The 18875-nt window shown below is 49.4% G+C and overlaps 2 protein-coding genes across 7 annotated transcripts in view; one reads left to right on the forward strand and one right to left on the reverse strand.

Moving 5' to 3' along the window:
- The window catches only part of VPS26B (VPS26, retromer complex component B), a 22179-nt gene extending 9776 nt beyond the window's left edge, over positions 1-12403 (forward strand). The window contains exons 3-6 of the mRNA XM_006098302.3: positions 4639-4803; positions 7807-7982; positions 9581-9723; positions 10128-12403. Of these exons, the coding sequence (XP_006098364.1) occupies positions 4639-4803; positions 7807-7982; positions 9581-9723; positions 10128-10274 (631 nt within the window). The 3' untranslated portion in view covers positions 10275-12403. The remainder of the gene's footprint in view (positions 1-4638; positions 4804-7806; positions 7983-9580; positions 9724-10127) is intronic.
- A 661-nt stretch (positions 12404-13064) lies between these two features.
- Positions 13065-18792, reverse strand: THYN1 (thymocyte nuclear protein 1). Of its 6 annotated transcripts, none has more exons than XM_023762029.1 (8): positions 18671-18792; positions 18322-18405; positions 16233-16417; positions 15384-15452; positions 14756-14848; positions 13910-14005; positions 13553-13703; positions 13065-13247 (listed from the first exon to the last, which is right to left on the reverse strand). In XM_023762029.1, the coding sequence occupies exons 2-8, from the start codon at positions 18362-18364 to the stop codon at positions 13201-13203; spliced, it is 684 nt and encodes a 227-aa protein (XP_023617797.1). In that variant the 5' UTR covers positions 18365-18405; positions 18671-18792; the 3' UTR covers positions 13065-13200. The 6 variants fall into 6 exon arrangements, with proteins under 6 accessions (XP_023617797.1, XP_014319428.1, XP_023617796.1 ...); XM_014463942.2 differs by having other exon boundaries at positions 16233-16414; positions 18671-18789; XM_023762028.1 differs by lacking the exon at positions 18671-18792 and adding an exon at positions 18524-18662 and having other exon boundaries at positions 18322-18447.
- Positions 18793-18875: the final 83 nt, after the last annotated feature.

Consider the following 18875-nt stretch of genomic DNA (forward strand, 5'->3'; position numbering starts at 1 on the left):
TTATTATTGACTTTACATCCCCATGACTGTTTTATAATGGGCAGTTTGTACTTCTTAATCCTGCCCCCTTTCCACCCTCCCACAATTCCCTTCCCATCTGACAGTCATCAGTTTGGTCTGTGAAAGCAGGGACTCCAAAGAGATAGACGTATGTATATCCACACTCATAACAGCATATTCACAGGAGCCAAAATGTAGATGCCCCCTGAATGCCCATCGGCAGATGACTGGATAAAGAAAATGTGGATAAAACAAAACATACAATGAAATGTAATTTAGCCTTGAAAAGGAAAGAAATCCTGTCATTTGCTACAACATGGATGAGTCTTGAAAACTATGCTGAGTGAAATAAGCCAGTCGTAAGACAGATACTGTATGATTTCACTTATATGAGGAACTTAGAGGAGTCAAAATTATAGAGACAGAAAGTAGAGCGATGGTTGCCAGGGGCTGAGGGGAGGGGGAATGGAGAGTTAGTATTTAATGGGAACAGTTTCAGTTGGGGAAGTTAAAAAAGTTCTGGAGATGGATGATGGTGATGGTGGCACAACAATGCGAATGGACTTAATGTACACTTAAAATGACAAATGGTTAAAATGGTAAATTTAATGTTATATACAGGGTGGACAAAAGTAGGGTTATAGTTATGAATACATGAAACAGTTTATTCTTTCATTATTTTTTTTAATATTTTATTGATTTTTTACAGAGAGGAATGGAGAGAGATAGAGAGTTAGAAACACCGATGAGAGAGAAACATTGATCAGCTGCCTCTGCACATCTCCCACTGGGGATGTGTCCGCAACCCAGGTACATGCCCTTGACCGGAATCGAACCCGGGACCTTTCAGTCCGCAGGCCGACGCTCTATCCACTGAGCCAAACCGGTTTCGGCTATTCTTTCATTATTAGTTATTAATTATTGTATTATTTTCTATACAACAATTGCAAACTTACTTTTGCCTATCCCTGTATATTGTAGAGGACAAAAAAAACACACCTTTTTTTTCCTACCCATCTTAGGTTCATTTACTGGGCCTTGCAGATTAGACTGACAAAAGGCAGATTAGCAAGAGAAAAACAAGTTTATTCACATGTGCATTGTGCATACACGTGGGACTGTGAGGAGTAACTCAAAGGGCTGGTCAGAACTAGGGCCTATGCAAGCATTTAACCGGAAAAACAATAATTAATAAAGAGAAGTGACAAGACAAAGGAAAGAGACTGAGCTTCCAGGGGCACAAATTGTGGGAGGTAAACCTATGGGGAAACCGGAAAGGTAAGGGCAGTTTTAGCGAGGCTGGTTATAGGTTTCTCTGCGCAGTCTCTGGGCTGCTGAGAGTCTAGAGTTGTCTGTGGTGATTAAGAACATCCTGCTCGCTTCGGCAGCACATGTAGTGAACTGGAGCGATAACAGAGAAGGAGGCAATCTGGGCACTGGCTTTTATTTTATTTATGTTTTTGTATTAGTGTCTAAAGCAGTGGTTCTCAACCTTCCTAATGCTGCGACCCTTTAATACAGCTCCTCATGTTGTGGTGACCCCCAATTTCATTGTTACAAATTGAACATAATTAAAGCATAGTGATTAATCACAAAAACATTATGTAATTATATATGTGTTTTCCGATGGTCTTAGGCGACCCCTGTGAAAGGGTCGTTCAACCCCCAAAGGGGTCGCATCCCACAGGTTGAGAACCGCTGGTCTAAAGTTTTACATATGTCTCCTTTTTCCCCAATTGAACACACTCCCCCCACCAGCCATTCCCACCCCCTGCAAGCCCCCACCGCCCCAGTGTCCGTGTCCATTGGTTATGCTAATATGCATGCATGCAAGTCCTTTGGTTGCTCTCTAACCCCCCTCCCCTGCCATTTGTCTCTGGATCTATTTTTGTTCATCAAATTATGTTGATCATTATATCCCACATATGAGTGAGATCATGTGTCTCCAACTGGCTTATTTCGCTTAGCATAATGCTCTCCAGTTCCATCCATGCGGTTGCAAATGGTTGGAGAAGATTAGCATGGCCCCTGCCATTGCAAGATGACGTGCAAATTGTGAGGCGTTCCATATTTAAAAAAAGAAGAAGAAAAAGTGTCCTGCTGTCCTGGGAAGGAGGGGCAGGGCAGTAGTTTTCCTTGTGTCTGCTTCTTCTCAGTTCCTTTCAGCTCTGGATGAGCCAGAGTGGCTTATTTGGGGGTGGCATACTCCAAACCCCCTTCTTCATTCTACCACAATCAAAAAGCAAATAAAGGAAGGTGTTGCTGTACAAATCAGATAAAGACTTTAGGATTCATGTTGAGAAAGAGAGGAGGCCCAGAAGGGAACATCAGCTAAGGGCAGTGTGTAGAAGATGTAAAGCCCGCATTAGGGCTTGGACCTTATTCCACAGGCAGAGGGAAAACGTGACAAGATGGTTTGGGGCTCTCTTTCCTTTGTGAGCAGGGGAGTGGTTCTTTTGGAAGAATTTAAAGTCAGTATGTGGTATTTACCGGGTGGGTAGAATGTGGACACAGAACTGTTAGAAGGCTGGAATGAGGGCCTAAGAGTTGCGCTTTAGGGGACACGATGGGAACAGGCAGAAAACCAGGAATGTAATGGACATCCACGGAGTTTCCTAGTGAGTGGAGCTGCAGAGGGGGCTGCTGGGAGGAAGAGATGGCTCGTAGATAAGATGATGCTTCGAGCTTTAACGCTTGGAGCACTGGCAGAGGGAGAGGTGTGAGAGTTCACGAGGCGATTGGAAATGCAGGCCTGGCCCTCGGGATGCACTGTTGGAAACATCTGCTCAGCCCACAGCTGATACGCTCGTCCAGGAGGGGAGCTCAGGACCTGTGGGCGGGGGTGGTAGGAGCTGAAGCTGGGTAATGGGCTCCTGGGCAACCCTGGGAAGAGCATTTCATAGAGGAGGACGTGCTGTACGCTAGCACAGACCTGACGCTGAAAACACGCCCCTGGATTTGGCAAGTGGGAGGCTGGATGGTCACTTCAGGAGGGCAGTTTCTGTTGGGTGGTGGCAACAGAAGCCAGGGGTGAGACACAGGGGTGGGTCCCTCTGTGACGGCTGTCTCTGAAGGAAGGTCAGGAGTGTGAGGCCTGGACCGTGTTTGGTGGTGGTGGTCGGGGGCGGGGCACAGGGGAAGGGGTTGATGATTTGGGGACTTTTTTTTTTTTTTATAAACTCAAAAGGAAGAAGCCTTTAGCTGGAGAGAGATTGGATATGGTAAGAAAATTGGAAAAGTTGAAGGATGTGAGGTGTGCCTGGGCATCGGCATTTGTAAAGCCCTTCCCCCTGGGTGGTTCTGACGTGCACCCAGATAGATGGAGAGTCATGCCGTCAGAGGGAGGAGGCGGGAAGGAGGAAAGGATGGACAGATATGCACACACTCTAGGCCCTGGGAGCAGCTCAAAGCCGAGAAGGGAGAAAATTGTAAATCTTGACTTGGAAGGCCTGCATCTTAGCATAGTAAAAGCAGTGTCTTCCCCTGGTGGGGGGGGGGGGGGGGGGGAGAGCGGGGAGGGGGAGGCTGGGAGCCTGAGCAGTTAGAAAACAGTTGGGAACAAATGTCTTGTGGAGTGTGACGGAAGTTGCTGAGATGAATAAAAAGACTGCCAAGCAGCAGTTAGTGCCACCCAGAAGAGAGCGGCCTGGTGTGTGGTTGATCTGGTCGGCAGGAAGGCTTGAAAGACAGTTTCATTTAGAAGAAAATATAATTGAAGGGGTGTTTCTTCCCTCCCCGGGTATGAGAGTTAAGTTAAGGCGACAGGCGTGCTGGGGAAGGCCACCCTAAGTGGCTGGCTGTCGAAGTCAGGCTTGGCATACTTTCTGATACTCCCTGACTCGCCCCTTCCTGAGGATCCTAGTTCACCGGAGGTTTTCTTTGTCCGAGCACAGGTTTTCTTTGTCCGAGCACACCAGGTTCTCTCCCTCCTCTGCTGTTTTTCTTAGGTTTGCTCTCCCGAATGCCCTTTTCTCTCTCCCCCAGGCCTGCATTCCTGTATCCAAGTTAGCACTTTGTTCTGATTTTTCTATTTCTTTGCCCCCCTCCCACGGTGGTCTGTGAGCTTCCCTTGAGATGGCGTCTCTTAGTCACCCCATGCCTAGCAATGAACGTTTGCTGAATGAATAGCTGACTTCGTTTCTCCGTTCCTTATTCCTCAATTTAACTGTGAGGGACTTGAAAAATGCTTCTTGATTGAATATTGTTAAACAAACGGGTGTGCAAATTGAAGAGTTTAAGACAGATTCCTGTGCCCAAAGAGCCAGAAGCTACTTGAGGACATAAACCTGTGCACAAATACATGGTAGAGAGTGGCGAGGGCCACAAAAGGCAGAGGAGTGCCATGCACCCGGGATACGGAGCAGAGGAACCACTGACTTAGAGCAGCATTCTCCACCCAGAGCATGAGCTCAAAAAGGGGTTCAGGGAAGGGGCTCTGCACCCCCTGGAATTCTGACTGCAAAATGTTGTATGTAAGTGCATCTGGGCAATTTTTCTGGAAGAAGGGTCCACAGAGGTAAATTCTCTAAGGAATAAGGACCGCTGTAGGGGGTTCTCTCAAGTGGGTCAGTTTGGCGCATTAACCTAGGTAGCTCTGGAAACGGGAGTGTTCCTTCACCCCACGTCCATATTCTCCAGGTATTTCCTCCGCGCCACCATCAGCCGCCGCCTCAATGATGTTGTCAAAGAGATGGACATTGTCGTTCACACGCTCAGCACATACCCAGAGCTGAACTCCTCCATCAAGATGGAGGTTGGGATCGAGGACTGTCTGCACATTGAGTTTGAGTACAACAAGTCCAAGTAAGTGCCGGGCGCCCCGGGTTGTGGAAGAACTATTTCTGGGGGTTAAGACAGAAACGCAAAGTGATGGAAGCCCCTTGCCTGGGCTGGTTCATGCTGTGGGAGCGAGCACAGAAATAAGCAGGGAATATATGTGCCAGACTGGCTAAAGGTAGGCTGACCAGGGAATCAAACCTCATTTGACTTAAACTAAACTTGACTAAATTAAGACGGTACCTTTAAATTAAACAGCCTATGATGTCTTTCAGAGTCAAGCTAAACTAGCCTTAAGACTAATGGTTTTGGATTCAAAGGACAGCTGTTTCCTTCTACTGCTGAGAATCATCTCAGATAGCGGTCCATTGTCATCTGTCTCCTGTGACCAGGATGCCCTTAGAAGGCAAATGAGGAAACCAGACACCGCCTCAGGCCGCCGCTTCCTCTCTGAACTGAAATGAATTGTAGCAAAGAGGACCTGCTGCCTTTTCATGAAGGCCTTGAAATAACGTTAGCTGGCAAGTTGGGAAGCCATCTCTGTGTTAAACCGTGTTTACTGTTAGAACACGAAAATACTTAAGGGCTTGTAAATCTCGTGTACAGTTCAGAAATGCACCACAGCCTTTTTTCAACATAGTGCATTCTTGAAGATCAAATGTGCAGAAGGAAGAGTGTATTCTAGTCACAGAGCCGCCCTTACCACAGCCCCACGGCCAGCCAACTCGGGAGAGGGAGCTGAGCCAGGGGCTCACCTGCGAAGGGGCAGGGAACAGGGGCTTTTTAAGCCAGAATATATGTGCTTCTTAGCACAGGGTGAGGGAAAGGTGTGTTTTTCCCCTGCCCGGTGGCCTGGAACCAAGTGGGGTGTCAGTAAAATGATCACCATGTCCCCGAGCGGGCCTGCGTGGCCTGGGCTCCAGCCACCAAGTGGGCAGGGCGACAGGAAACGAAGGTTGATCTCAGGCACACGTAAGGGAACAGACTTCTTCCCCTTTCTCCTCACAGTCTTGGGGCTCTGCGGGCCTTCCTGAAAAGGAGCCACCAAAGTGCATGCCCACCAATGTCCTGGCCACAGACAAAGGGGGTGGCTGGCAGGCAGTGCCACTAGCAGGAGCTCAGAATAGCCAGTCAGCAGTGAGTTCAGGACCACACTTGGTATGTGAAAGGCACTCAGAGAGTCAGTGGCGTGACATTGAGGACTGGACGCTTCCAGAATCTGGCCCTGCCCTCGCAGACAGCCACACTGTGAGTGCAGGTCTGAAAGACGTAACAGAAAGGGCCGCGCTGTGAGCCAGCTTCTGTTCTGCCACTAAGAACGTGGGCTAAGGTTAGCAGGTTCTAAAAATGTTTGTACCTCTGGTTCCTGAAAAATGAAGGGCTTGCATCAGGCTAGTGGTTTCGAGGACACACAGAAAGGGTGAGTGAAAGAGGAGAGGGGAGCCAGGGCTCGAGGCTCACCCTCCACAGAGCAGCTCTTATATATTAATGCTTCTTATGAGATTTTTTTTAGAATAAAGGAATGTTCAGCTTATGAAAGTTGGAAAACCCCTAGAATCTATGTTCTCTAAGCATTCTTTCCAAAATGCTCAGTGGCCTACATTCTGCTTTCATAACTATTCTTAGGTTCTCTACTTAGAATGTCTGCAGCCTTCCCAATTAGCCTAATAACCATTAGCCTAAGTGATGTGGAGTAATGGAAGGCCCAGGCTGGTGTGGCTCGGTTGGTTGAGCATCGTCCCATGCACTGAGAGATCACCGGGTTCAATTCCCAATTAGGACACATGCCAGGGTTGTAGGCTCGATCCCCAGTAGGAGGCGTGCATGAGGCAGCCAACTGATGTTGCTCTCTCCCTCTCCATTTTTCTCTCAAATCAATACAAACATTAAAAAAAAAGAAAGAAAGAAAGAATGGAGAGAACACAAGCTTAGGAATTAAGGATTTTGGTTCACATCCTGAGTCTGTCCCCTCCTCAAATCCTGGTTAAATTACTTACCTTCTTCAAACTTCCTTTTCTTAACCTAGAATATAAGGAGGTTAAATTCTGAAGTCCCTGCCAACACTCACATCCTGTGACTCTGATCTTCAGGTTTGGAGATTCTGCTCTCTGCCTGCTGTTCCTGACAGGGCTGTGCATGTACAGGATACCGGAACGGCTGTCTGACTGTGTCTCATGGCCAGATTCCCGACAGCTCAGAGCACGGGCCTTGTAAGCAGAGCCCAGGGAGAAGGTGCATGGGACAGGACGTGGCATCTGGCTCTGCTGCTCCTGCCTGGCCTGTCAGGTCCAGAGCACACAGAACTTTGCTGCAGGCCATCAAGGCCCAGTTCCCAACAGACATTTTCTGGGGCTTAGAGAGGAAGAGCAATACGTGGCTTCTGCATTTGTGGGACTGGCCTCTCACACATTAGGATATCTAAAAAACATACACAAATAGGAAACATGCCCAGCTGGTGGGGCTCAGTGGTTGAGTGTTGACCCATGAACCAAGAGGTCACCAGTTTGATTCCAGGTCAGGGCACATGCCCAGATTTCGGGCTCCATCTCCAGTAGGGGGGAGGGAGTGTGCAGGAGACAGCCTATCAGTGATGTTTCTCTTTCATGGATGTTTCTCTCTCTCTACCCCTCTCCCTTCCTTTCTCTCTAAAAATCAATAAAAACATATTGAAAAGAAAAAAAAATAAATTAAAAAACAAAACATATCAAATGTATAAAAGAAGTTATAGTACTGAGCAGATAGATGAAATCAGCAAGCATGAATGGGTGACATAACATACTAGAGGAACATCCTTTGAGCTGTATATGGAAGAATGGGAGGGACAGAAGTTACTTTGATTCAAATAAAGTACATGTTGGGAAATTAGGCTGCCATGCAGCATGGTGGGATGTGGGTGAGTGTGCACTGTGACCCCACCTTTAGCCAACACGCAGGGCAGAGTACCCTCTCCTGAGACCAGAAATGCCTGGAAATACACAAAGGGTTGGCTGCTGTACACACACCTTATTGTCTTTACTTTCTCTTCCCCAGATACCACTTGAAAGATGTCATTGTGGGGAAGATATACTTCCTGCTGGTGCGAATCAAAATCAAGCACATGGAGATAGACATCATCAAGCGCGAAACGACGGGCACAGGCCCCAACGTGTACCATGAGAACGACACGATAGCCAAGTATGAGATCATGGATGGAGCACCAGTGCGAGGTAAGCCTCGTGGCCCCGTGGCCCCCCACCACGCCTTGTCTCCAGGCCCTGCACACAACTGTGGAGGGGCGTGAGCGACTGTGCTGTTAGTGAGATTTCCGTTAACCTGTAACTGCTTAAGCTCTAATTGTACACTTGGGTCTCCATAAGCAGGAAAGGAGGGCTGAGTCTGTGACGCTGCAGATTGCTACCCGCCTCCCTCAGCGGAGCTCCGCTTCCGCCGCCTCTACATCATGAGTTTGGACTGGAGATTGAATCTCAAGTTATCCCTGTTAAAAAAAAAAAAAAAAGCTTGCAAATTGGTTAACAGACACAGTTTGAACATTTTGTAACTTTTGCCTGTGGACATTCTGACATTCTTTGCTGTTAAGGGGCAAGAGATTAATACAGAATAGTCATTTATGTCACTTAGTTCTGGCTCTGGTAGAACGATTAATTCTCTGCATTCATTCACCAAGTGGAAATACTCTGGCCAGCACTGCCAGCGGCTGCAGTCAGCACCGGGAACTGGACAGAAACTAGTCCTCCCGCCACCACCTCGGAGCGATGGGTGGGGTGGGGTTGAGAGCTGTGTTTGGGGAATCTGTGTGATTATTGGGAGGAGCCCTCACTGATGGTCTTCACTGGCTCTGCTGCAGCTGACGATGAAGAGTGTGTTCTTTCACTTAGAAGTGCTTGGTGATGCCAAGGTCTAATCCAGGCAGAAGGAGGCGTGTCGTAGCAGCCTGGAACACTGGGGACAATGACAGCTTCTCCTTGAGTAGCACCGTGCCAGGTCCTTGGGGAGGGAGGGCTGAGCTCTCCAGACTCTCTGCGTTCCAGTTTTCCACCAGCTGTGCAAGCAGAGCCAATTGTCCTTGTCCTTGTACAAATGAAACAGGGCAGAGAAACATACAAAACAGCGGATAATTGAAAGATCATTTATATTTAGCTTTACACTGCACTATAGGCTTGGCCTTTCTCAGTACAACAACTGCCCTAACTTTGTTCCACTTATGCTAGGCAAGGCATGATGTTAGAGCTGGAGGGGATCTAAAATAGTCTGTAGTTTGTTTCCATAATTTTCCACATGAGAAAATAAGGTCCAAGGAAAGCAACAGACTTACTGGTTAATGGAGAACTGGGACCAGAATGAGGATGTTGTTTCCCAGACACTACCATCCGCCAGTCCATCATAGTGATGTATTTCGGGGGGCATGCCCTAATTAGGATGGAAGAAAGTGGCATCAAAATTGCTGGGTGATATGATGAGTTTGCTAGAGTTTGACAGTTGGCTCTTGAAAACCCAACAAGTAGACACATTCCATGTGATCAAAAGATGTTTGACAGTGGCTGTCCATCCCCACTGCCACTCATAGTCCCGTGTGGGGATAGTGGGAGGTCATTCAGAAGCACAGCTGGACTAGAAGGGAATTGCAGTCACCTTTTTGCTTCAGCACATCACTGGGCAGCAGAATGCAGCTTCCCAAAGGCAGAAGCAATGTCCTGCGTTCCATGCCATGCTCAGATGCCCAGTCTCCCTACGCTGGCCAGAGTGACTCGTGTAAGGTTGAGTGGCCACTCTGTCCCTCGCTCTGATTCCTGCCTGGCCCTTACAGGAGAGTCTATCCCGATCCGGCTCTTCCTGGCGGGCTACGAGCTCACCCCCACCATGCGGGACATCAACAAGAAGTTCTCCGTGCGCTACTATCTCAACCTGGTGCTGATAGACGAGGAGGAACGGCGCTACTTCAAACAGCAGGTGAAGCCTGGCACCTCCGCCCGACCCCTGGGGGCCTAGAGACAGAACAGGAGGGTGTCGTTCTGCAAAGAGCTGGCTCCCGTCTGGCAGGTTAAGCAGTAAGGCGCGAGTCTCCATGCCACTGTTCGTGTGCCAGAGGTGGAAACGGGTCATCTAGAGCCCCAGATCGAGAAGGGGGGTTCCCACAGATACCTAGTCTGCTTCCTTGGCCCAACCCCACAACCACTCAGCCCGAAACATCCTGAGTTCCCTGGGATGGCGGTGGGACAGCTGCTATCTTTGCTGGGAGATGAGCAGACGAGGATTTTGCCTAAGATCCCCCAAGAGGAAGTTAGAGCCTCCAGGAAACCCAACCCCATGCCTTTCTCTCACGCCGTCGTGTTGCCCCTCTCCCAATTTTGCAGGAAGTGGTGTTGTGGCGGAAGGGTGACATCGTGCGGAAGAGCATGTCCCACCAGGCAGCCATCGCCTCACAGCGCTTCGAGGGCACGACCTCCCTGGGTGAAGTGCGGACCCCCAGCCAGCTGTCTGACAACAACTGCAGGCAGTAGGCCCCCAGGGCCGAGGAGCTGCTGGGCTCCCACCCAGCACCCCATCTACCAGACACCAGCGGCTGGGGGAGGGGAGGATGGTGTGAGCTCAGCTGACCCGTTACTTGCAACCTGAAAACAAATCATGTTTTTGACTTAAATTCTTTTTCTGAAGACCCTTGGGGGCTTGGGCCAGGAGGCACTGTCCTGGGGTTCTGCAGCTGGCGGAGAGTGCGAGGTAGCATCCTGAAGCGAGTGTCCCTCTGGGGAAAGGGCCTCACACGCACGGGGGCTGCCTCACGCCGCATGGGAAGACAGTGCCAGCATCCTCGGCCCCTGCCTCTGGCTTCTGATGCAGGCTCTGACCATGTCCCTGGGAGTCTGAGCTGCCAACGGGCCCTGGGTGGTCACCTCTTGTCCTCCCCTCAGGTCCCCGAGGGAGGGGCGGAGTTGGGTTGCCACATCCCCAGTGGCCAGGGTGAGCCTCGAGATTAGGAAGCTACCTCTTTGGGGGTCTTGGACGTGGTGCTTTGAAGTTTCCACAAGCCACCTCCTTTCTGGCCTTTCCCTCCCTGCCGGGACCCAGGCGCCTCCCTTCTCCATGTTCTATGGACTCTTGTCAGTAACATCCTGGGACAGAGCCTGTGGAGGGGCCTTTGGCTGACTGTCCCTTCACCCATGAAAAATCGTGGCTCAGAGACGCCCTGGGGTCAGTCATGTATGGACGGCAGCAGTGAACGCTGCATGGAGCTGTCTGCCTTCCATTCCCTCCCGTCAGCTCTAAGGGCTGTGTGGTTCTGGGGTATTGTTTTGTGTGCCCAGCCCACAAGCCTAAACAGGGACATGTTTCCTTTAAGAACAGATCCCAGGAAGGGGCCTTGATCCCTTGCTTCCTAAGAGTGGATCCTCGTCACGCCTTGCTCTCCATTTAATTTGAGCATTGGGGCTGGGTTTCAAACACTTGGACATTTTGTTCTTACTATTGCCCACACCCCTTCACTCCCCACCTAACCCTCAGGAGGGCGACGAGGACTCAGCAGGGCCTGCCACAGCCTCAGAACTGCTTGCCAAATCACGTCGTCTCCGCCAGGTGACTGGCCAGCGGTGAGGACCGTTGCCGTTTTTCTTTGAAAACACATTACACTCTCTGTGGGTGTTCTTGTTCCACTAGAGGGAGTTCCCTCTGCTGTGCTGCACTTGGGCCAGTTGCAGTAACAGTGTTGACATCCTTTTCTGCTTCACCTGGAAATGACCAGGAATTACTCTGTTGGCCTCCCGCCCCTTCTTGGAAGACAAGCAGACCCCACTGGCCAATAAGGGCAATATTCGGGGTCTCGGGTCTGTGTGATTTGGCAAGCAGAGGGGTTGGTTGGTTCCCGTGTCATTTTCCAGTTAGTGTGGGATATAGGGATGACTCGTCTTCAAATTTTAGTACAATCATGGGCTTTTGGGCAAGGCCCGAGGATCAGGACTGAGACTAGAAAGGCATTTGGGCTAACACTCGAGGTTGACTGGGGGCAACAGCACCAAGGTGAGCTGGTTTTCCCAGGCTGGGCCCCGAGTTCAGGACAACGGACAATCCCCATGGGGACAGGGCCACTCGTCCAGCTGTCCCTGGATTTTCAAGGCTGGGACGAAAGTGCGTGGGGGAGGCGGGCTCTGTGCTCCTTGCCTTCCGCAGAGCCTGAGACTGGGCTCTGGTGGGCCTCCCGGTAGATGGTGTTCTAGCTGGAAAGCACCTGGCAATTCCTCTACGTCCCCACAGACAACACAGATCCATCCTCCGACTTTTGTAACATCTTAAATCTTTCTTCTGGGAGAACTAGAAGATAGAATTTGCTTTTATTCTCTCAGGACCTGTGCACAAGCTAGACCTTACATTTCCTCTTACTCTGCCCTCATTCCTCACTAATTTGCCCAACTGTGGGCGTGAGGGGAGGCTCCTGTCCCCGTTCCAGGTCTCCACACCTAGGAGTGCATAGGTACTAAACCAAGCAGTGCAACTTGTCATTAAGCAGCTGCGGTGTTTACATGTTTCTTAATGTATCGTCTTTTCAATGGCTGTATTTTAAAAAAACAGAGCGCTTGTTTCAGTTGTCTCTCTGATTAAAGGCAGCCCTGTGCTCGGAGGCATCGTGCCCATGGTCCACCAGGTTCTGTGGTCTCTTCTGCCTTACGCTGTCTCACCTCACACACAAGGGAAGACAGGTTCCACGGTGCCAGCAAGACGCCTGCCCTCTCTGTGGCTCTGTGAATAGTGATGGGAGCTTTCCTAACACCTGTTCCAGACCAGCACGTGACTGAGAAAGGAAGCCCTGTTTACTTCTATCTCGTAACTTGTGCAACTGCTGATGGTTTAAACCCCTGTGAAGCCCAGGTGACTCCAGGGCTGGTGAGGAAGGCTAGTGTAAAACGACAAAGAGTTCACCCAGCTGGTGTGGCTCAGAAGAGGCTTCCCATGCACCAAGAGGTTGCAGGTCCGATTCCCTGTCAGGGCACATGTCTGGGTTGCAGACTCGATCCCCAGTGGGGGGGGGGAGGCATGTAGGAGACAGCCGATCGATGTTTCTATCTCTCCCTCCCTCCCTCTCAAATCAATAAAAATATACAAAAAAATAAATTAATTAAAAAGACAAAAGTTCATTTCAGTGGGTATTGACAGGCAGAGCCCCATACCCTGGTATTTGCTTGTGAAGGAAGATGACAGGTAGCCCTGCATGTGCCACGGGGTAAACAGCCAGCCCGCAGGTTAAAGACGTGCAGTTGAGTATCACACCACCCAGTGCTGCTGGAGAATAAACACTTGCCAGCTCTGATACAGTGTTTTATTGAGAAAAGTACAGAAAACCCACCTATGGACACAACCTCAGATGAACCTAACAAGCAAGCCTCCGCACACCCTGTTGTCTTTGGAGTAACGTCTTGCCCATTCCAGCAAGTATCTCGGCTAACTTGGCTCCTTTTCCTCCAGGCTCAAAATAAAATCGAACTCCTCTACCGAAAAAGGGGAAAAAGAAAGGAAGAATTAGGTCTTGTGTCTCCTCTTGAACGAGGAAGCTAAGCATCGCTCGTGTTATTCAAAACCCACTTATGGAGTGTGTTACTATGTGCCACGCACGCACTGCTGGGCACTGCGTACACAGGGACGGGCGACTCAGGACATACCTCCTCCCGCAGGGACAATACAGGTGAGGAGACAGATGCAGGGTAAGTACTGTGCCCAGGTCTGGGCAGTTAGCAAATGTGAGTTGCCAGTGCCACTCTGGCATGCGGGTGACCGAGGACGGGGCCTGTCTTACCTCGGGTCAGGGGCTGAACCGAGAGCCTCTGGAGAGTGAAGAGCGCCATGTGCTGTAAAGGCCCACCGGTGGCTTTGTGAGCTTGGTGATGGGTCCTGAGCTCAGCCAGGGGGATGAAACGCTTCATCATCCGAACGAACTGGACATCCACCTGCACGACAAGTGTGTGGGACAGAAGGACGTGCCGCTGGACTGTGTCCGCTGTGTTAGCTGCTTGCAGGTGTTCTGTTCTCCAAAGTCAGGGTAGCCCCGTCCGAGTCAGAGCTGAGCTGTCACCTGTCACAAACACACCTCCCCCAGCCTTCTTCCTCCCTCTGTCCATCCTTCCCCTCGTGAAGTAGGAAAAATCATCTTTACCATGGACCATTTGGGGTTGTCTTTTTTGCTGGATGGATCATAATGGGGGTTGCTTTTCTCAAACTGTGTGTGGTCTGGGTAAGCCTCCTTCACAATCTGAAACCAAAACCAAGTCTCCAATCACTTGCCTGTGTAGTCAGCTCCATGGCAATTCTTTCATCCAAGTCCAACTGTCACTTCTGGCCCTGCACATTCTTATCCCATCTGCCTTGCTTTAGAGCCAATGGGGGCTCAGATATCTATATATATAAAAGGCTAATATGCAAAGTGTCCCCTTGGGAGTTCGACTGGGAATTCGATCACTCGCTATGACATACGCTGACCACCAGGGGGTGGCGAAGAACGAAGGAAGGCCCTGGCCAGCAGCTGGAAGGCCCCGATAGGCCCTGATGGCTGGCCAGGCCTGGGGACCCTACCCGTGCATGAATTTCGTGCACTGGGCCTCTAGTCTGGAAATAATACACGGTCTAAGGCAAACGGGATGTCAACCCCATCTTAACAAAAATCTTAAAAGTATATTCTAAAACCAAATATTAAAGGTTACTGTTGGTTAATAATTTTATCCTGATAACACCTGGCTCGGAAGAGCTACCATCAGGCTTGTTTTTGAGTAAAAAAACCAAGGTATAGCAATGGAGAAACGTCTGGGACCTGAGATGAAGGCCTGTCTTGTCATAGTCCTGGTCACATGACAGGGCCAGGGCATTTCCCATATTCCTGTGAGGGCAGCGATGGGAGGAGGACACTTTTTTGGCTACCTATTGGAGCGTTCACCCTTTGAATCTATCTACCTGAGTAAGTGCTCCTGAGGGGGGAGGGATGCAGACCCAAGCCTGTACAACTCACCTTCACAAGTCCTGCGATGCCTGGCTCTTTGCAGTTACTGTGGTAGAAGAAGGCTTCTTGCCCCAGCTTCATGGCTCTCAGGAAGTTCCGGGCCTGCCCCAGGGAAGCAGAAACAAGAACTATGCTCCCCACCCGCTGGAAAACGCTAGTGTTAGCAGAACTTGTCTGCTTTTATTAGGTGAGTTTTCCTTTACCGTGATTTCCCCAAATTAAATTTTTTCTGAATCCTCCCCAGAGGGTATGCTTAGAGAGGGAGAGACAGAGAGAGACATCAATTGGTTGCCTCCTGTACACGCCCTGACTGGCGATCCTACCCACAACCTAGGTATGTGCCCCGACTGGGAATCGAATCCACCTTTTGGTGTGCGGGGCGACATTCCAACCAACTGAACCACCCAGTCTGTGCATCCCCCCAGTTCAGTTCTTGCCTTTGCCAAGATACCCAGACTTGTATCGGGACGCTGGCTAAAACACACACCATTTGTAAGGTGCATGCAATCTGAGTGATTATTTTTGAGGACATTCTTAGGTTTGGGTTCTGGGGAAAAGCAACTTTGGCTGAGATTTTGCTTCTGCATAAGGCCTAAGGAGGAGGCAGGCGTTCCTCCCACTCCAGGTCTCAGCTTACCTGATAGTTGCGAACACCATCCCAGCATGTCGTCTGCTTGGGCTGGGCTTGGAGATCCTCAATGCTGAACTAGGCGACAGGAAAGAAAGTCATTCGTTAAATAATCCTGGGCCCACTGGTAAGAATACGGGGAAGCTGACCACTCCCTCCCAAACATGGTGGGTGCTCCAGCTACAGTGAGAGTACGCAGTTTACTGGGAAATAGCTCTAGAGAGGCACCTGTATGGGTCGAATATTAAGTGAGCTTTGTGTTACTTAACTTTGCTAACTAAGAGGATTAGTTAAATGGAAAATTCAGAGCATGAAGTCATCTGCTAGTTATTTGTATTGGACATATTAAAATGTTATCTATATCTGTTTCCTCTGGGCTATTTTTAAATTGCTTTACATTCATTCCCTGGATCAGTGTGAGATAATGCTTGACAGGTAGCAAGAGAAAGGCAATTGGGTTGGCAAACTACAGCCTTCAGGCCAAATCTATCCCCAAGCCCGGTTTTGTAAATACAGTTTCACTGGAACACAGCCACACCATTTGTTTATCTTTCTGTCTATGCCACGTTCTTGCGACAGCAGAGTTGCAACAGCAGCTATAAGACCAGAGCGCTTAAGATATCTGCTGTCTGGCCCTTGACAGAAAAAGTTTGCCATCCCTGCCCTAGACAGAGGATTCACAAAAAAGACAGTGGATGGTAGTAAGTCCTGCTGATTTTATTCCTTGTTACCTGTTCCCTACCCTTCAAAAAGAAGAAGTTGGTAATGGAACCCTGTGGTGTCCCATGTTCATTTCTTATTTTAAAAAAAGCAAAACCAAATAGCTTGATGGGATTGGAGCCAGGGACATGGTCTCACCTTCACATCCACACCTTTCTCCAGGCGGCTTTCTGGCTCTGACTTCATCAGCCAGTAGCTGCTTGCGTTGTTCCCACATTTTTTAAGGGCTGAAGTCTCCTGAGGGCTGGATTTCTCCACCGTAGTTGGTGCCTCACCAGGGTTCTTAGTCTTGGTACGCTTTCCTGCTGGTCCCTCCTTGTCTGCTAGAGGAGAAGCAAGACAAGAGCTGTTATGACTACTGAGAGGTAAGCTTCCATTGTGGCGAAAGCATAGACTTTGGAGTCAGACCGGATTCAAATCCTGGATCTCTCAGTTAGCAGCAGTGGCAGCTCAACTACTGAACGTATTTCTTATCTACAATCATGGAAGAAGAATGCCTACCTCACAGGATATCTTTGGAACATCCATTCAATGGGGGTAAGAATACCTTCCATGGTTGTGGTTTAAAATGAAGGGTCCTAGCAGAGTACTTGGGCATACATTAATTAAGTCAGGGGTGGGGAACATCCGGCCTTTGGGCCACATAATGCCTGAGAAATCATTTAGTCTGGCCCTGCCAAGGCATTAGGGGTGAGTTAATTAAATGTTTGAACAAACATAGCAGGCTGATTTTCAAGTTGGTAATTTTGTATGGCCTGCGAATGATGTTCTAAATATCCAAATGGCCCTTGACAGAAAAAAAGTTCCCCACCCCTTGTAAATCAGTGTTTTTTCCTTCCCTTCCTCACTCTCTGTCTTTGCTGAAGCTATCCTCTCCAATGAGGAAAAGTAAGCCCCTACTCCATGGACTTGTTTTGAAAAATAATAGAAACAATGGCCTTAGACAGTGCCTGGCATTATAATAAATATTAGCAATAATTATCATCATCTCATACTTCTTTCCTGCTCGATCAGTGTGCTTTTGTGGCCTGATCTTTTTTGCTCCTTGAGGGTGTCAAGAGAAGTTGGAAGAAACAACTCATTCAGGACTTTGTAGACGAGATAAAGACTGGATTTCATCCTAAGAGAATTAGAGAAAATGTGCCTGGGACATAGTAGGCACTCAGTAGCTAGCAGTTGTGACATTCTTACTCCATGACAGGCCCTGAGCTCTGTTACCCTAATTGTAATTCAGTTCATCTATATATTCTATGGGATGATTTATGCATCTGGAACATATAGCCCAGATTACATAACCTGTAATCACTCTGGGCTTTCTGAATCCACACTTTATGACACTCGATTCACAGCCTCTGAATCAAGTCAAAGCTCCTCCTGTCAGTCATCACTAAATACCACTTATGGATATCGAATGCCCTGAGCATTCCTAGCCCGGTTCCTAGTGGTCCCTTTAAGGGGCACGCTAAACACCCATGTGTTGGTAAATAACACTGCCATTCCCCACAGAGGTACCTTCTCTACCTTGTTTTGTTCCTGCTATTCATCTACTTATCCTTGCGAATATAAAAAGGACACCTTGTTTTCTGTCTGTGGAAAGCCTTCCCATGCTTTAAGGCTAGTCTCAAATTCCACTTCCTTCTCAAGGACTTCCCGGTGATTCCTCCCTGCTCTCACACCTAGCGAAACAGTTTCCTGGACCCTTTCACTTGTCTGCATTCTCCGAGAGCAGGAACTATGTTCTTTTTTTCTTTAAACTCTCACGGAGGTTATCTTTTCATTGATTTTTAGAGAGAGGAAGGGAGGGAGGGAAACATCCATGAGTTGCCTCCCACAGGCATTCCATCCCCACCACCCCCCTCACCTGTCATCCCCAACCCCACCCCCCACCCCAGACTGGTTATGTGCCAAGCCTCAATCAAACCTGCGACCTTTCAGTGTCCAGGGTGATGCTCCAACCAACTGAGCCACACTGGCCAGGGCAGGAACTACCTTACTGACCTTAGTACATGCACTCTGTATCACAAATATTTTGTGTGCTTACCAAACAGCTACTGCTTGAATGAACAAACAAGCAGAGGGTCTCTGGGTATCAGCCTGGCAGGGAGTAGAGAAGGTGGAGGACCACAGAGGACTCTCCCTTCAAGCAGGAAGTGGAAGTGAACAGTATTCAACACCCTAGAAACGTTCTCTGGGAGGCTGCCTTTTTGCAGCCCGGGTGCAAGCTCACCTTGCCCAGCAGTCCCATGCAGCCTCTTCCTGGGTCTCGGCATGATCTCCCTGCACCGGGCTCAAGAGCGGAAGATTCTGGAATCTACGAGACACAAGAGGCAGCTCTGCACTTGCCCCCAGAGACGTCCGCCGAGCCAGATGGAGACAACGAAACTGAAAGAGGGTTTCAGCCCTGAGGCTCCTTAGCCAAGAACACAGACTGGGTTCCCACCCCTCAAATCCTTCTCCAATCATCTACACCCCCATTTTCCATCTCGCTTAACCTAACCCCTAAATTTTCTCCGACTTCCGACTTTCCTCGCACAACTTGCTCACTCGTTCGCCACTCTCTCTAGAACCCAACACACTAGTCCGCAGACAAGCCTTTCAACGCGCATCCTTCCGACCCCCAGGCCGCAGGGATCTCTGGGAGATGTAGTTCCTGCTCCTGACGCAGACCCGCCTGAGCCCAGATCGCATGGGGCCGCCGGGAGAGCGGCTGCTCCCAGAGTGCACTACAACTCCCAGAGTGCACCACGGCCCCAGCGTGCGGGGCAGGGCCGTAGCCGGGAA

Source organism: Myotis lucifugus, unplaced genomic scaffold, assembly GCF_000147115.1.
Source record: "Myotis lucifugus unplaced genomic scaffold, Myoluc2.0 scaffold_229, whole genome shotgun sequence".
Taxonomy (NCBI): domain Eukaryota; kingdom Metazoa; phylum Chordata; class Mammalia; order Chiroptera; family Vespertilionidae; genus Myotis; species Myotis lucifugus.